Consider the following 16653-nt stretch of genomic DNA (forward strand, 5'->3'; position numbering starts at 1 on the left):
TACACAGTTACAACTATAGTTTGGTTATAGCCACCCAACACATTTTATATCAATAAATTCAATATAAAAATATTTTATAATTAGCTTAAGCTTGCACAATACAACATTTCAGATAAAATTTTACCTCCCACATGCCATTAGGCTAAAACCATATTTTTAATTCTTATACTCCCAACAAGTGCAAACTATAGACCAATAACTAAAAAAAATAACTTAATCAATTTTCAAAATAAGCCAATTATTTGGCCTCATAATCATGCCATTTCAAATCATCCAAAATAAATTAGAGATCCAAGTTATAATTATGTAAAGTGTACCAAAAGTAGAATTAGTTTAAAGGGCATGATCACATCATTGCATTCATATAATTGTCAATAAACAAAAAGTCCTAGTATTGGCAATATAACACATTAAAAATCATAAATTAAATACCCAAAAGAGATAGTGGATCTATACCACTAAGCCTCAAGGACTCCTCCACACGTCACTTATGGCCCTTTTCCTGAAAATTGTTAACCATATAATGAGACTCAAAAGTCTCAGTAACCAATACCAATTTATGATAGCAAATACAAATAATTAAATGTGTGGTTGTTAAATGGAGAAACAATAATAATATAATTTCAATAAAATACAAGAAATATTACAATGCATAACAAACAATCATCTTTATCTCCTTCCATTAACCTTGAGCCGTAGCCATCACTCGGTATTAAATTACCCGACCAAAGGTAGATTAGCTCGAGCCCTTACAAGCCACCTATTGGACTCCAATAGGGGCGTACCACGTGACACATAAATACAACAACAATAAGTTTTCCAACACCTTTCACAATAATCAAACAAATTCATAACAATATTGCATAATTATATAATATTACAATCTTCACAATTTTCTCATTTTTAACAATATTGCAATATGACATCCCACTTGGCAAAAGTACTTCAAAATTCATATCCATAGTTTCACAATTTTTTCATAAACATAACAAAGTAATTTCTCAACAACAATTCATAATTTTCTCAATAATCACCCAATTAACATGAAGCAACACTAATCACAAATTAAAAGCATAGTTACCTTATGGCTTTGTCAATAGATTACCTTTTACAACTTTTCTTTCATCACAATCTTCACCAATAAGACAATCTGCACTTAACATAGTATTATAACATGTTAGTTTCAACTATTGAAACCAATAAAACAACTCTAATTTTGGAGTTAGAGAACATAACTTACACTTTCAATTTTATTATTTATATCATTTCTAAGGTTAGTATGACTAACCAAAATTCTAGCCTTCTTCTAACAAATTATAAACATTAACAAGCTATAATTAGCCTCTAATTTATTTATTATTATTTTTTTAGTATCACCATTTTCCTCTTTTTCATTCTATAAATTCGCACAAAAATAGTCCATAAATAAAAAATTTAGTCTCATGTCACAAATCATCATTCTAGCACCTTACAATCATTATAAACCCAAATAAACTCCTAATCATTACAAGAAACCTCAGTTTTCTCTAAACTTTATTTTCTTTAAAAATTTCAATTCACTACTACAAATAAATTTCTCCATTCCAATTACATTCATATCATTCAATAACCTCATTTCATTTATTAGAGGTATTAAACAATGATAATTTTTCTAAATCATCCTTAATTTCAAAATTCCAACATCTACAATACCTAAAAAAATCACTAATATTAACACTCAATCATAAACCTCCAAACCAATCCATTTAATCATCAATATAACCTCCATTAAACCAAAATAAATAATTCAATTCAAATAAACCATCACCCATAATCATACATCACAATTTTCTCAATTAAAACCTAACTTTAATCCCTAAAATCAAGAATTTGGGCAAATCTAAACCACACAAACTATTATTCTAACATCATTAGCTTCACTAAAAATTAAATAATCAATTGAAATACTCATAAATTCAAAATATACAAAACCCTAAGTTTTTTTTTACTGTGAAGAAATTAAAAACTAAAGAGACTATATGATTGAGAAAAATATTTAGAGTACTTACATAGTCTGAAAAAGCTTGAAATCTCATCGAAAATATCTTATTATGGAGCCAAGATCCTAAAATTCCTCTTCTCCTGTCGCTCATTACTCTATTTCCACGACTCTAAGGCTGGAAGAAGATAAGGGAGTGAGAATATTTACTCCTTGTTGTTGTGTGTGAATGATGTTGGCAAGTAATTGCCTTCAAAATACCTTTACCTCTCTCTCCCCCCCCTTTCACTCCCTCTCTCACTCACTCACTCACTCACTCACGGCACCACTACAGAATACAGAAGAAGAAAAAGATAAAAGGAAAGGAAGGTGAAATGTGTATTGTGTATGTTTGCATCAGATTGCAAATGGCAATTATAATTGCCAATGGGTTGGGCCATAGCCCATGTTTCCCCCCTCCTTCAATATTGTTATTATTATTATCATTGTTTTGTTTTATTATATACATAATATATTATATTGTATATTTGTTTCTAAATATAATATAATTGTTAAATCATTCCATCAATGCTAACGAATATTTACTACCTTTTTTTTCTTCATTAAATAATAATTTAATACTTTAAGAATATAACTAGAATCAATTTATTTTAATTATGATTTTCTCCAATTTCATATTAATTATTACGTTAAATCCCAATCCTTTATATCTTTAGATGACAATATAAATGAAGTTACTCGAAACCTCAATGTACCTAATAAATCATTTTCAAACTTTATTTAAATTCTTTAAGTAAAAATTGGGATGTTACACGCGACATGTGATGCATAGGAGCACATTCCATGTTCTGGTGATCCATGACATAAAGTCATTTTTCTTTATTCTTATCCTATTTTATGGTCTAAGTAGCCTAAATTCGCTTTGAACTTAATTCTAAGGCTGAAATCACAATTCAAAATATTCATTAGCTCTCTGTAACTACACACCATATTTATTTTCTTAATTACCCTTATTTAATTCAGCTAATTAGGGGTTAACTTTTTTAGGATGTTATGGCAAATCTCCAATTCCTAAACACATAATTAGCACATATTTAACTTTAAGGTAGTGCTATGATGATATTTACAACTAATTTGATAATAAAAGATATCAAGAAAAGAAAAGGATCAACCTTGACTATATAAAAACTCAAAAAGACTAAGTAAGAAAACCCTATAAAGATGAAATCCTATAAATTATTTAATCTCAAAACCAAGTTTAAAAGGTGACTAACCATTATAAATCAATGTAAAAAGTATTTGGAAAGTATGTAAAACATTTATAGTTGGAAACAAGTTAAAATGGTCATTTTTACTAAATAAAGGCACTTAGCCACTATTAGAGCACATTAAGCCATGACCGACACTTCTAGAGAAGATTTGGTTGTGGCTAAATGGTCTCAAGAACTCCTTTGGCTTTAGCTAAAAATCTATAAGCCGTAGTTAAAGATGTCATGACAGCAAACTGTCATAACATCTACCAATCATGAACTTTTGACGCGCTTAACTTTTGCCTTAAATCTTTGATTAAGGTGATTCAAGTGCCCACACCTCATCAATTTCATAATCCAACTAGTGGTTTTGGTCTCATGTCAATCCAATATCAAACAAAGAATTTGGAGACCTGGGATACAATTTCACATTTTGTCCTAAACCCATCAACTAGGTGTCCAAAACTCACACCTTAAGCTGTTAGCCCACATAAGGGTTTAAACCACGCTCAATAAGTCCTAATACACTTGTCTAAGAAGTTACAAGCATCAAACAACTTTTAATATAAGAATTGACCACCAAACCACCTTAAGGCACATAATAAGAGGGTGAAAATGTAATTCTTTATATTCAAACTAAATAATCACATAAAACATGTTAAACTCATATAACTTGTCAAGATATAATTTTTCAAACTATCTTAGCACATTACTATAGTAAAATTAGGAGTTTGAACCCTATTATAATCAAGACAATTAAAAAATGAATAAATTCAAAGTTAAAGGTTACAAATGCAAGTGAATTTAAAATAAACATAAGTCAATATGAAAGATCCCTAGTTGATAAATATTGTATTCAAATTATACATAAAAGATAAAATGTGAAATATTATAATTGATTACTCAGTCTTTAACTTTAGAGGCCTCCCTTTTGCCCTTAACTTGATCCTTACCCGTAAATATTAAACTATAAGGATGAGATAAATATCTCAATAACCAAATAATTTAATCAAACATATTAAAGTATGACAATCATAATAATTAAGCGTTTAATATCACATAAGGCAAACCAACATTATTCACAATGCATCTTTATAATGCATTTCACATGATTAAATGCAATCGCCTCATACCAATCTTTATATCATTTGACTGAATCCATATACTATTATCTCATATAGATCTAGCCTATATGATTGGACTAACCTCACTCTCTAATTATGAAGGGTTACTCTTGTAACCTCCTCCTATATCCACTCAATATAGGAGAAGATTACAAACCACTACATTAATCACACCAATTAGTAATCAAATATTTTATTTGAAAAGCTTTGGCCAAAGACTTATTTTGCAAAATCACTAAAATCATACCATATCAGACTATCATATAGTGAAAAGCAAATAGTTACATTCACATTACTCATTGCATGCCATAAAAATCATAAAATCAGGTTGAAAATTAGGTCATGCAGCACGATGTATAGTATATGCGTCACGACATGTGACACGGGGTCATACGTTTGACTTTTTGTGTCATGCGCCGTGGTGCTCTAATCCAAATTTTTTGCTGTCATATGACAGCAAAAATGACAAACTTTTGACATATGCCATTTTTACATACAATATCTGATTAGAGTGATTCAAATGTCCACATGAAATTTATCTCATAAGCTAGTTAATGAAATAGGTTTGAACATGATCTAACAATTCGATCAAAATTTGGGCACCCTGGTGTAAAAAGTCACTTTTTACAAAAAATTTCAAGCACCCAAACACTTAAATTGATCCATTTGTCTCATTAGACCATATAAGGCCTTGAACTAAATTCAAAAGGACCTAACATACCTGATTAACTATAATATATCACATATATTCGCAGATATCAAACTTTGACTCTTCAGCAACCAATTTTTACATTTCTTAACTTTTCACAATTTGTTACAAATTGGCATAACTTGGCCTACTTGGCCCCTTCTCTACAAAATCATATAAAATCACCTTTACCATACAATCATAACTCAATCTTAGCCTCAAATTACTTATTTCATTATAATTTCATACATTGGGCTACATTTTCTCTAGTCCACTACTCAAATCATGCATGCAATCCCTATGGCAACTTATATACACATTATCTACAAGAATTCCAGTTTATTACATAAATGATGGGATCTCACAGCTTCTCAATTCTAAGCTAGTCTTGACTCTCTTCCCTTCCCCTGATCATTGCTTTGTCTTGTAAAATTGTAATTGCAAGGGTGAAATAAAAATCTTAATAATAGAATAACTCATTTCTATTGACTATCACATGCAACTATATGAAAGTAAAGCATATATGCTGTTAAACATAACATATACCACAAGTCTTACTAAAATTAAATTAATGTTTCACATTTCACTTCTTTACACCATTTTTCACCACTTTACTAACATAAGCATTATATAGCATGATCATTATTGACCGAACCTTTAAATTACTTTGACTCAAAACTAAAGGCTCACCTTAAATCAGTATATAATCTCATTGGTCTTGAGCTCACCTTCAGTAGTAGAATCACCCAACCAAAGGTGTTCTATCTCACTTTCAGACTATGGTTTCCCTTAATACACACAATAAGGTGTCATTGACTCCAAATCGCACAAATACTAAGGAGTCTAAATCTCCAATACCACACCTTAATGGGCCTTGAAGAGATCATCTCTAACACCATACCTTGAAAGGCACTAAGGGGATATAATTTTCTAACACTACACCCCATTGGGCACTATGGAGAATATGTCGTATGGTCTTATCACCACATCTCCACTCAAGTAAACTCCCACCCTATGATCATAATTTTTGAACTAATCACGGGTTCCTAATCACCACTTTATATGCTTTCTCATGCATAACATATATATTTACATACCATATGAAATCACATATTTCAATACTTTTAGTTTATCAAAAGTCATTTTATGTAACATTCATAAAATATCATAAATCATGCTTAGTTGAAAACTATTTCATGTACTATATAGCATACTTACACACACAGTTACAATAATAGTCAAACAAAGAAAGTTATTCAATTACCTCAACCCTTTTATCATTAGAAAGGTTACCCATGAATTTCAACCACTACTATAACTTATCACAAGCTTCCTTTCTCAACTAAGATGCTCAATATGCCAATTTGAACACATTTGGCACAATTTAATCATTTGGTCTAATTTAACCAAAAGCACATAATTACTACTTATAGCTATATTTAGCTGTCTATTCTTTTTTATTTATCGATTCTAGGTCCATTACTACTTTTCATTATCCCAACTAGTCTCTTTTCACTCAAATACTATTCACCTTAATTTCTTCTTGATTTAAGGCCAAATTAAGCCTAAGGGTTTAAAGCTCTATCGTTCAGCTCTAAACCAGTCACAAAGTTCTAATTTAACTCTCAAGAACCTTTTTATTACTATTGAGCAAGAATCAAATCCCTTAAATTTCATCGATTCAATTTCTCTATAACTCATATTCCGAGAAATTTAGGTAAAATGAAAGGTAAGAGTTATACATAGCTTACCTACTAAGTTATCAATCAAAAGCACCTTTCACAACTTCAAAATAGCTTGCCCTATCAAACCTCAGCTTCCTCTCCTATCCTTTCATGTGTTTTTTAATTTCTCTCTCTCAAATTCACGACTTATGGGGTCATTTTTTGGTCCATGCGTCATGGCGCATGTAGCACAAGCCACGGTGCATTGCACAGTGAGAATAATTCTCACCACACACACTTTGTTTGACCTAAAACACTATCCTTCAACTTATATCTAGTCATTTAACATCCCAACGAGTCAAATCATCACATAATCATTCAAATCTTTAATCCCATACTAATTGATACTTAACCCTCAATTAACAGCTAATCATGAGATTAAAAAATTCAAGATGTTACTGTCAAAAATTGTGCTCTAGAGCTAATCATTATATTGTACACATTGTTATTTAATGAATTTCTCTTTTGTTATTATATGAACTGCATGTTTATTATGATAACTATATCCTTGGATAAATTATAGTGATTGTCTTAAATATCTCTGGTTAGTCATCTATGAGGGATCATAGATGAAACAAGACTAGTATGACTTTGATTAATTATAGAGATATAAATCAAAGTTGTAGACACTTGAAAAAGTACAAGGACTGACCCACTATGAAAAAGTTACATGATACAAGTTATAAGTTTATCTCATATGTAACTATATTACTAAGCCTTTTGACTTGAGATCATCATGGATTCTTACATGATGACCACTAAATTTTGACCTAGTCAAAAGTCACCTTTGACTAAGTGATCATAAATGCTATGATTGAGTTTAATGATATTCATGCAAACGAATATGAGTGGTCAAGATGAAATTTATCCCTTACATTAAGTGAGAGATATTACTAGGCCCCTTGATGAGTAAGACTAAGAAAATGTATGGTCATACTTTAATGAAAAGAGTTTTTTCATTACTACAGTCAGTCTACTTAGAGATCGAGAAAGTAATGGTTAAGTAAATGAAAGTGACAATTCCATATCTCACACTTGACTGAAATATCGTATGACAAAAAAGATGTGATACGATTACATGATAGGTTATATTGGATCATTAATCCCCATGTTTTGCAGTATAGTTGGTTGGCTTTCATTTTGTTCATTAAAATGTTTAGTTTGCGTACCTAAACCTGTGCTTTGGATTATTGTACTTCCTCCATTCTAAATTATAAGATATTTTTAAATAAAATATTATATATTAATAAATCTTACTCCCTCTGTTCAAAAATATAAAATATTTTTAATATTTTAAGCTGTAATCGTTGTCATTTTTCTAAAAATATCCCTGTTGATAATGCCTTTATATTTATTGTTAGGTATTTAATAGGGATAAATATGAAAAGATAGGGTTAGTTTAAAAATAGGTGACTACGTTATTAAAAAGTGAGGTTCAGTTAAAAATATATTTTATTTTTTAACAGAGGGAGTATTAAATATACTTAACAACATTATATTTTCAAAATAAAAATATAAACTTTTAAAAATACCCATCATTTAATATATTAAAAAGAGAAGAGACATAAATTAATTATAAAAAGAGAAAGGGTAATATTAAAATTAATATATTTAAGGAAACTTTAATATAATCAAAGTGTTTTATATTTTAGGATAAAAAAAAATTTTTAAAAGTGTTCTATAATTTAAGACGGAGGGAGTATATATATATTTTCAAAAACATTAGGAATGTAATTGGGAATATATTTTGGTGTTTTAGAAGAGCCTAGAAATTAAAAAAAGAAACTCTAGACTAGACATTATTCGGTCACTAAATAACTTGATTCACTCATAGGTATAGGATAGGAATATATATATATATATATATATTTACATTCAGGTTCACATAAAAAAATTCATCATCAAGAGATTCTATAAAATTCATAAAACATTTTTAAATTTTAAATCATGCACATTTACAATATAACTAAAAGCATTGACAACTAGAAAATGATCATTTATAACTTATTATTATAAATTATCATTTTTCTTTACAATTTGTAAATGACCTTTGCCTAATTATTAATGCCTTTAGTCAAGTTGTAAATGTACAGAATTTAAAAATTAAGAGTATTTTTTAATTTCATGAAATATTTCTTTATATAGAACCTAGATATAATTTTTCCATGCATACATATATACATGCATATATACTCCCTTCATTTTTAGTTATAAGAAAAATTATCATTTTTTTACTTTTTTTATATAAGCAAAATTACTTATTTCAATAAATATTTATTACATATTTTTTAAATTATCTCTCATAATTTATATTAATAAAAAATAATTAATATATGTTTATGTTAATTGATATAAAATAATTTATTTTAATTTTTTTATTTTTAAATATAATTATTGTGATTAGTTAATTTTTTTAAACTGGGTAATATAATTTTTTTGTTCCCTTGCATGTTGAAACGGAAGGAATATATATTTGCAGTTCCTGCCTTGTCACATCAGGCTTGTACTTGATTAAATCTGCTTAAATAAACAAATAATAAATTAGGGGTTGACATAATTGAAATGCTTTTATGGGTAGATGGCTAGCAAATATGACTTTAATTGCAATTACAGGGAAATTAAACGCTGGGAAGTAATGAAGATTATGATAATCCAAGTTATTTAAAATCTAAAATTCACCGCCAACATTAACCACTTTTTATATTTATTTGCTCGTTATAGCTTAGGATTTATTCTTGTTTAATCTGTGTCTCAAGTTAATTATATCTCATTCAACTTAAGTGAAGGTGTTAAATTACAGCTTGATGGAGTTATTGGTATATACAAAATAATCCTGATGAAAATGATATTTTTTTTTTTCAATTTCTCACAAGTATTCTTTTTTTATTGGATATTGTCGAACATCTCTTCCTACAACATTTAAACCTTAATTCATTATGTTACTGTGAGTCAGCTTCGCTTGATGAACTCTCAATTGGTTGATAAGAATGATACTTTGTTGATTACTTACGGTCCCCGTCTTCGGGCACCGAGGTGCTCATCCATCAAATAATATCTGAGCCATTCAGATTAAATTTGAACGGCCCAGATTTTTTAATTTTTAATTTAAATTTAAATTTAATTCATATTTATTAAAATAAAAATTTATAATTTTTTTATAAATAGGTTCATTATGAATCTGGATAGTACTGATTTAATTTAGTAGTCTAATTTAATATTATAACTTTTTAAATTGATTATTTACATGTACTTTGGACAATCCATATTTGATATTAAATATCTAATTGCAAGGTCTAAATTTTAATTTTTTATTTTTTATTTTGATGATTACAATATTAAAAAAATAAAATATATAATCTTTTAATTATAAATTTTTAAAAATATTTTTTAAAAAAATTACAAGTTAAAAATTTTAAATCAAAATTGTACAGAATACATTTAAATAATTAATATATAAAAATATAAAAATTATAATATTAAGTTAGACCCTCCAAGTTAAATATAGACTAGACTAGTCGAAAAATTATTTATTAGAATTTTTTTATAATTTTTGTAAATTTTTATTTTTTAAAAAATATAAAATAAAAATATTAAATTATTTTTTTAAGTCTGGACCATCCAGATTTTCTGGATGGCTCAGATTGTTAAATCTGGAAAATCTGGATGGCTCAGATTGTTAAATCTGGACCTTGCGAAATCAGAGATGTGTAAATTACAATTTTCAACCTATCACCTCTTCATCAACGAATGGCTAACCTGGCCCAACACAACGTATAGCAAGACATTCGAAGATAGACCAGACCAAAGGAACATGAATGAACATGAAACGGGGTGTCAGATTTTGTCCACACCAACATCACATCATAGAGGTCCTTGTACTTAAATATTATACTATACTTAGTTACCCTGATCATTTTTAACATAAATATTATGGTATCCAATAAATATTTAATTGAGATAATAAATTATACTATTACAGTATGGTAATGAATATATACGTTATGGAAGTGTAATGATGACTGTTGGGTTTGTAGATTCGATGGCTGACTGGGCACAAACCTGGCGCGATCCACCGTCGGAAGACAAAACACGACATCGTCGAATGAACGAACATCTGGAATTCAAATTTCTCAACCTCCATTCCAGAAAGGAATATTTATATATGATGGGTTGCTTGTGTCTTTTTTCTCTTTTAGTTCATCGTTATTATCATCATAGAACAAAATGAAATTATAAACATGCTTTCCATATGACATACAAGCAAGGTACCCAGTAGTTGTTCTCCAGCCCAATTTGTGCTTGCTCGCTCCTTTTCAGTTACAGTCAGAGAATCATTGAAGGCGGCGGCGAGCTCCTCGCTGGCAAAGATTCCCTCCTCCTCCCCTTCCCTGATGAGAACACACCAAATCTCGTCATTCCCTATATACATACATGTATGTGTGATTATATCTGGTTTTATGAATTCACCATTACATGCCTCATGGGCTGCACCATCTCCAAGCTCGATGATCTCCCGGCCGTGGCCCTTTGTCGTCAACGTTGTGCCTTTCTCGATGAAACTATTCGCCACTGCCATGCTCTCTCTGCTGCTCACCTCTCCTACGTCAACTCCCTCCAATCTGTTGCTCTTTCCCTCCAACAGCTCCATTTCACTTCTCCGCCTCATTTGCCCTCCGATTCTGATCACCGCCACGACGATGACGACGACGACCCTCATCATTTTCACCCTCCCCCTTTCACTTATAATACTGACCGATCATATATGAAGAATCATGTTACCCCTTCCCAGCTCTACGAGCAGACGCCTATCAGTCCCCACGCTGTTCGCATGCGCCAATATTCCTCCTTTTGCTCCTCTCCATTCTCTGTTACGAATCCCGATCCTTCTCCCTGCCATGCAGATCAAACCTATGATAATTCTGCTCCTCCCTACGGGCTGCCGGTTGATTCTTCGTCTGAGCCACCACCGAGGCTTTATTCAACTTCGGATTTTGGCAACTTCTATTATCAAGAGGACGGACACTATTCTCAACGCATACCGAGCCAGAGCTTGAAGGAAATACGAGAGGCGGAGGGAATTCCTGATTTGGAAGACGATGATTATGAGTATGAGGTGGTCGAACCAGTGCAGGGGGATCAAAGCGACGCAGATGACGGAGCTGAGAACCATTCAGGATTCACAAACGAAAACCAAGCAGACCTTACAGAGGCATCGCTCGACCAAACTATGCCGATTGGTTCAATGGAGAATGATGAGGTGGAAGTGGAACATGAAGTGCATGATGATGAGAGCTTCGGGGAACGAGCTGGCCCTCGGGATTCTTTTAAGGTCGCCAGCGAGATTGAGGTTCAGTTCCGAAGGGCTTCTGAATCTGGCATGGAAATTGCTGGGATACTTGAGGTGGGCTCGCTTCCATATTATCGGAAACATGGAGCTTATCAAGGTAAGTCACTCTTCATTTTCTAGTGAAAGAAATGGCTCTTTTTCATTTTGTCTGCTTCTCTTGAGTCCAATTATTACCTCCACCATCCATTGTTATCATAATCCGTGTATTATTTGAGAGCTTGCATGTTTTTCTGCGTGCTCTCACTAACTTGGGCTAACCATTGCGAGTTCTTCGAACGTATATTGCATACACGACTTCAAATTATATATGTTTGCCCCTTAACTTGAATTTTATCAATCCATATGAACCAGCTTTTTCCAAGATGTTAAATTTAGTTGCGTTCCCATTGTCATTAATGGTGTCAAGGCCATCAATCTCCAAAAGATACAAGGTTGGTCCTAGGAGCTTGGAACTTGATAGAGATATGTTGACGAGGACACGCAATCTTTCTTCTACATTGCAAAAACTTCATCTTTGGGAGAGGAAACTCTACAAGGAAGTAAAGGTATGCCTTTAGTTGACCAAAAAGTCAAAAGTTTCTTCCACATATGCATTTTACTCGTTCGATTTCTTCGGTAAACGTAGCTGAATGAACTTCCTTTCAAGCATCTCGTTTATCTGCAGTAGCGCCTATCTATTAATTACTCTGTAATTTTTTAATTAGACTCACAAATTAATTTATCAATAGGGTTTGAACACTTTTTTTTTTTTACCTCAAAACACTATCTTGTCAATCATTAGAATTTATTCATTTATTTATTCCTATGTATTATTTTTAATTTGTAGGCAGAGGAAAAGATGAGAGTCTTGCATGATCAAAAGTGTCGAATGCTGAAGCGTCTGGATGACAGGGGTGCCGATTTTCAAAAAGTTGATTCAATTCAAACTTCAATTAAAAATCTGACCGCAAAAATCAGAATGGCCATTCAGGTTGTTGAACTGATATCTGTGAAGATAAATAAGACGAGGGATGAAGAGCTGTGGCCCCGGGTGAATGAATTGATCCACGGGTATGTGAAGTTAATTAAGAGCTTCCAGTTGTGATATTTGTACAAATCACGAATATATCTATATCCCTCGCTCGCTGGCTTTATGTTTTTGGCATCCGACATGCATGAGAGCATTCTCGCTCCGTGAATTCTTGACTAAACGTGGTTGTTAATTTGTTATTGTAGGCACTTCCCCGTTATTTGTCAATTGCTTTCCTATATATAGGTGTCAATCTCCAGTTAGAATGGCTCTTGTTTCTCTTATACTTGATCGTCAGAATTTAAAGAACCTTGTGAATTTGTAGATGTCCATACGCCTATGCATCAATGGCATATTAGTGGACACATGACCATCAAATGATAAACTTTTAAGCCGAGGCACGTAACGAGAGTGGGAAAATGTGCGGTTTTTATTGAGTTTTTCGTCATTTAAGGCCAAACTTGAGGTGTTAGAATCTTTGTAAATTTCAAGGAATAGATTTAGCTAGCATGCTCTTATTTATTGTTCTCGTGGTTTTTTGTGGTTTTGATGATGTCATTTTTTGCCAAGTGATGACATTTACGTATTCTTTAGGACATATTAGAGTATACTATATGCTAGCTATTAGTATGTTTTGCTTTCTCTCATGGCGTGGATACTTGATGTTATTTTCAGGCTAACTAGAATGTGGAAATCCATGCTTGAGTGCCACCGAATTCAGTGTGAAACAATTAGAGACGCGCGAAGCGTAGGTTGGATCGGATGCAGGAAGAAGAGTGGCGTTGGTGATGAAGCCACCAAGCAACTTGAACGAGAGCTGATCAACTGGACTTTTCAATTCTCGAGCTGGATTAGTGCCCAAAAAAGGTACGTGAGAGCGTTGAATAATTGGCTTCTGAAATGTCTGTTGCAGGAGCTGGAAGAAACATCCCCTGGTAGAATGGAAGCCCCTGGTGTATTTGTAATATGCAACCGATGGTGCCAGGCTATGGAGAGAATATCCGAAAAGGCAGTTTTAGAGATCATGTATGTGTTCACCAGGGGCGTGCTCCAGATATGGGAACGAGAGAGGATGGAAATAATGCTTGATAAGGACGTTGGGAGAAATGTAGAGAGAGAGGAGCAGAAGCTACAAAAGCAAATACAGGCAGCAAAGCAGAAAATGGTGATGGCATACCGGGAAGTTAACAATAGTCTCTCTCATTCAGAAGATATCATATATGATGATGATGAGGGTAACGGAAGCACTGTTATACAAGCAAGATTGCAGCAAATTTTTGAGGCCATGGAGAACTTCACGGGCATGTCTGCAAGACTTTATGAAGAGTTGATGCAATCGAATGCTCAAGAGGAAAGAGCCACTGTGGAGCAAGCGGCATAGGTTGGTCATTTTAGTTGGACCCTATACATAAAGCGGGTGTGGGGAGCGGTACGTTTACCTTTTCTGCTTTTCTTTTCACATTTGAGTACCGGATAGAGTAGGGTTCTTGAATGGTACGTACTTGTTTTACAACCAAGTGCTTGCTATCTTGCTACGTGAAGATGGCCGAGCTTTTCTTGTCCTTTAGGTTTACTGCTGCAATGATATGAAGGCCTGATTAAAACAGTTTCAGCAGCAAGTGGAATTTTTGTTGCATCAGTAACTAAGGCTAGTTATATAATATTTCGTGTTTTTTATAAATTTTTTATTAATTTTATCAATACTAATATAAAAAAATACAAGAAATAAAATATAACATTTTAAATATACCCCTTATATAATAAATTCAAAAAATGATAATATATTACTTTTTCTCTTTCATAAAAGCTAATTTTAAAAATATTTTTTAAATATTACCTTAAAAGTCACAATATGATTTATAAATAAGATTAAATAGACCTTTTAAAACCTGTCTTATAAATGAAATTGAAGAGAATATCTTGCTAGACTTTGAAGTGACATAAATCTCATGAATTATCTATATGCATAATTAAAAAATTTTAATGAATTAACAGTGTCTCATGTTTCAAATTTAGATATTTACAAAATTATATTATAAAAGTCATGGATCTTAGATATTTATAAAAGGGAAAATTTCAATGAGGAACTCTTAAAATTTTAAAATTTTACTAAAAGGTCCATACAAAATTTCATTTGAATTTGTTGCTGAAATGATAAAATTATCTTCTTCATTTAAATGAACAATATAAATGACTTGTTCGTTTTCATACTGTATACTATTCATTTACTTACGAAATATTATTTGTTTTCCTACTTCATTTGTTTATAATCCTTCTTTTATTTGATTTCATTCCAAGGCCATAAATAAGTGAAATAGGAATATGAACAATATTTCGTAAGCAAATAAATAACATACTATATAAGAATAAATAAATTATCTTATCATAAAACCAACACTTACAATAAAATTAAGTAAAATTAGGACCATAAATAAATGAAATTAAAAAACAAACAACATTTTATAAATAAATAAACAACATATAATATAAGAATAAATAAATTATTTATGTTATTCATTTAGATAAAGAAACTTTTATCATTTTCAAAATTCTATATGGATACTTTGGTAAAATTTTAAAAATTCAAGGATCATATTTTTTATTATTTGTGGTCAACAATCCCGACTTAAGATTTTCCCTTTATAAAACTCTTTGGATATTCTTGCTCCTCCTTCAGCACATGGTTCAGCCTTGACACTTTCCAATTTCCATCCCTTATCCTCTCGCACTTCGTCACCTAATAAATGACGGAAAGATCTCTTTACCAAAAAAAAAATAAAATGACGGAAAGGTGTGGCTATAATTTAAAACCGTACTCCTCTGCATGTCTTTTCCAGCTGTTCAATCATTCTCCTGAACAAGTCATCTGCTGGTAAAATAAAATAAAATAAACAATTCATATATTACTAAAATTTATCCATGGTAAAAATTAACGTACACTTTACTCTTTACGAATTTAAAATATGTTTAAGCATTATAAATAATATGATGTATGCTAGGAATACTAGAGTCTTAATATATGATTATTATTAATTATATTAGTTAATTGATGACCCTGAATTTTATATAAAAAGTGACACAATGTGTTAGAGGTTGGGAGATTATATTTTACACCAAGAGAGAAGTTAATATGTATAGGTTCTCACTGTTGTATGTGTATTAAAAGTCTCACATTGACTAAATAAAAGACTCTCCTAGTGTATAAATACTAAAAAATAAAGTGGGCTAGTAAAATGAGCTTGAAGGAAAAGTGGGCTCGCGCGTAAGAAATAAGCTAACTTAGGGCAATCGCAGTTAAAATCAACCGATTCCCCCCCCGTGCGAGTTCAAGAGGCCCTGAGTTTCTTTTACCGGATTATTTTTACAAAATAAATAAATAATTATTTTTTTGCTCACCAAAAAATATCAATTTTTGGCTTTCTAGAGTTTGAAATCAAACCATGAACGTTTTGACCATTAACCAGATTAATTTTATGAACGTATTTGTCTCCCTAGCGTTTCCAAACAAGAGCTTAAATGTGTTTTACGTCTGC

The 16653-nt window shown here is 31.4% G+C and overlaps 1 protein-coding gene across 1 annotated transcript; it reads left to right on the top strand.

Annotated features, from left to right (window-relative positions):
- The first annotated feature begins 11244 nt into the window (after positions 1 to 11244).
- Positions 11245 to 14581, top strand: LOC129286058 (protein ROLLING AND ERECT LEAF 2-like). The gene is made up of 4 exons (XM_054922095.1): positions 11245 to 12208; positions 12463 to 12656; positions 12938 to 13161; positions 13796 to 14581. The coding sequence occupies exons 1-4, from the start codon at positions 11245 to 11247 to the stop codon at positions 14499 to 14501; spliced, it is 2088 nt and encodes a 695-aa protein (XP_054778070.1). The 3' UTR covers positions 14502 to 14581.
- Positions 14582 to 16653: the final 2072 nt, after the last annotated feature.

This window comes from Prosopis cineraria, unplaced genomic scaffold, assembly GCF_029017545.1.
Source record: "Prosopis cineraria cultivar Desert tree isolate PC_DT_omini unplaced genomic scaffold, ASM2901754v1 PC11, whole genome shotgun sequence".
NCBI classification, from domain to species: domain Eukaryota; kingdom Viridiplantae; phylum Streptophyta; class Magnoliopsida; order Fabales; family Fabaceae; genus Prosopis; species Prosopis cineraria.

What these genes read in the sequence shown, in the direction of transcription:
- LOC129286058 (XM_054922095.1), top strand. Translation starts at nt 11,245, where the DNA reads ATGGGCTGCACCATCTCCAAGCTCGATGATCTCCCGGCCGTGGCCCTT. An exon ending in AACTCTACAAGGAAGTAAAG is followed by an intron (nt 12,657 to 12,937) that starts GTATGCCTTTAG and finishes TTTAATTTGTAG; the next exon opens with GCAGAGGAAAAGATGAGAGT. An exon ending in GTGAATGAATTGATCCACGG is followed by an intron (nt 13,162 to 13,795) that starts GTATGTGAAGTT and finishes TGTTATTTTCAG; the next exon opens with GCTAACTAGAATGTGGAAAT.